Below are 2536 nucleotides of genomic sequence, written 5' to 3'. Positions count from 1 at the left end.
TCCCTTGCCCCTCATAGGACTATTAATTTATTGTCCATATTTTCCAGCCTCCCCTGGCCACCATAATAATTACACGCTCTTGGAGGGTTTTAACAGCCCTCTCTGGTGCCTCTTGCCTGCTCTGTGGCATAGACTTCTGCTCCCACGCTACCTGTGTAGCCCAGGGTGTGTGTGTGTGTGTGTGTATGTGTGTGTGTGTGTGTGTGTGTGTGTGTGTGTGTGGTACGCGTCTAGTAGCTGGGAGGTCTGGTTTAGCCATAATGTTGATCATAAGAGGAAACAAAGTACAAACTCAGAGTAGTCACGGGGAAATGTCCTCCTCTCCACCCCCAATAAGCTGTCCATTGCACAACACTTTTCATTACTCAGAGTTCCTGGTCTTAACAGGTGGGAGCACCCCAGGGAGATCGTGGGGGAGGACAATTAGGGGTACCCCGTAAAGCTTCCTATAGCCTGTGAGCTGGCGGGAGGTGGGGGGTGAGGCTTGCCCAGTTCCTATCATTGGTGCCAACCCAGCTTCTTTGAAAATGAGTTTTAGTTGTTCTGTATCTTAAAAAAATTTTTAACATTGTATTTATTTTTGAAAGAGAGAGCAGGGGAGGGTCAGAGAGAGAGGGAGACACAGAATCAGAAGCAGGCTCCAGGCTCTGAGCCATCAGCACAGAGCCCAATGGAGGGCTCAAACCCACAAACCGTGAGATCATGACCTGAGCCGAAGTCAAATGCTTAACCGACTGAGCCACCCAGGTGCTCCAGAGGCTCTGTATTTTTATCTACCACTCTGGCGGCATTACCTTGGTACCTTTCCTGCCTATTAATAAAGAACCCGCCAGTTGTACATTAGGGCTCCAAATACGTTTTCAGTCTACATCACTGTCCCGTTGCAAGCCACATAAGCAACTATACATTTTCTAACAGCAGCATTAAATATAGTCAACTAAATGAAGTTAATTTCAATGTGTTTCCATTCACTGCATACCTGCAGAATAGTATAGTAAGATGCAGTCAGTCCACAGTCAATTACTGAGATGCTCTGCTGTTTCCTACAAAGCCGTTGAAATCTCATGCGTTTCACACGCAGATTTCATCCCAGCCCGTCCTAGCCACGTGCCAAGCACTCGGCGGCCACGTGGGGCCGGTGGCTAGCTCACTGGTCAGCGCAGGTCCGCCTGGTAAAGCCCGGACGTTGCCAAAGCCAGTAAGACCCGATGCATGCCTAGCAGTACTTCCCCTCTGAGAAATGCCCAGCGGAGCAACATGCAGCAGACACATTTTGAGTCCGTGTAGCCCGCACGGGAGGATTGGGGGCCTTGGTCTGAAGCAGCAGTTCTGGGAACCTGTTCTGTCCTACCTGGGATTGCTCCCTTGTAGCTTAGGAAGGAGAAGGAGCTTCCTAGGCTCCTAGAATGCAGACCTGGGGCTCCGTCCACCAGGAGCCGCCTGGGTGGGAGAGGGGGGCTTGCCTTGAGTCCTCAGGTGGAGCTGCCTGCCTCCTGGACTTGACAGTGAGCCTCAGCCTACCCTGCCCGGCTGTCCCCTCGCTTGGCTCCCCAAGCTAGGCTCCCTCCAGCCAGGCAGAAAGTGCCTTCCTCTGTGTGCCTGTATCTATTTGGAATTTGGTGGAGAATCGGCATTATTATTTAATTACTTAAATAGCCTACCCTTTGTGAGAAGGGCCTCTTAAGTAAGAACTGGCATTCCATTTTTGTTGTGCTGTTGATGGTGACAGACCCCCCCTTCTCCCTCCCCCAGAGGTAGGGTTGACCTAGGCAAAAAACACTCCTTAAAAATGTGATGACTTTGCCCCTTTGACTCTTTCTTTATTTCCTTTTCTTTCTTTTTTCTTTTTTAAGATGAATGATTTTGGAATCAAGAACATGGACCAGGTAGCCCCTGTGTCTAACAGTTACAGAGGGACACTCAAGGTGAGTGAGCCACGTCTTAATTTAAAAGTTTTTTAAAGTTTTTTTTTTTTTAAGTTTTAAAAACTCAATCTCTAGGAGGAAAAAACGATGTGCCGTGTACCAGAAGACTGGCTGGAGCCCCGGCCTGTTAATAGACAGGCTGTGTGACTCTTGATTGTTTGTTTAATCTCTCTGGGCCTCAGTTTTCTTGTCTATAAAATGGGTATCTTGATGCTTGTTTCTACTTGTCTTCCAAGATAGGAAACCATTTAATTTGGAGATGGTGAGGCCTTTGTGGTTTATTTCTGAGCCTCCTACCAGGTGAAAATGCCTGTGATTCTTAGTGGGATAGCACGGGAGAAGCCGCCTCTGCGAGGGCGCTGTCCACCTGTGCATGACCTGGGGTGCTGGGCTGGTTGTTTAAGAACTGCCCAGGGAAGAAGGGAGCCTAGCCAAGGAAGACTAGCCTCCCTGCAGAGGGCTCCTTCCTTCTGAAGGGTCTGTGCCCAAGGGGCTTCGGACAGCCTGCTCTCAGAGCCACAGACGGCGTGCCTCTGCGTAAACCAAAACACAGATGAGAGAGGAAGGCTTTTCCAGGACCCGAGAGCCAAATTTCACACAGCTTCTCCCTC

General features: G+C 49.5%; 1 protein-coding gene across 1 annotated transcript in view; it reads left to right on the top strand.

Moving 5' to 3' along the window:
• Positions 1-1853: 1853 nt before the first annotated feature.
• Positions 1854-2536, top strand: part of ETS2 (ETS proto-oncogene 2, transcription factor) — a 35462-nt gene continuing 34779 nt past the window's right edge. The window contains exon 1 of the mRNA XM_029938657.1: positions 1854-1925. Within this exon, the coding sequence (XP_029794517.1) occupies positions 1854-1925 (72 nt within the window). The remainder of the gene's footprint in view (positions 1926-2536) is intronic.

Source organism: Suricata suricatta, chromosome 5 (genome assembly GCF_006229205.1).
Source record: "Suricata suricatta isolate VVHF042 chromosome 5, meerkat_22Aug2017_6uvM2_HiC, whole genome shotgun sequence".
Taxonomy (NCBI): domain Eukaryota; kingdom Metazoa; phylum Chordata; class Mammalia; order Carnivora; family Herpestidae; genus Suricata; species Suricata suricatta.
This window is presented reverse-complemented; position numbering and strand designations above follow the sequence as displayed.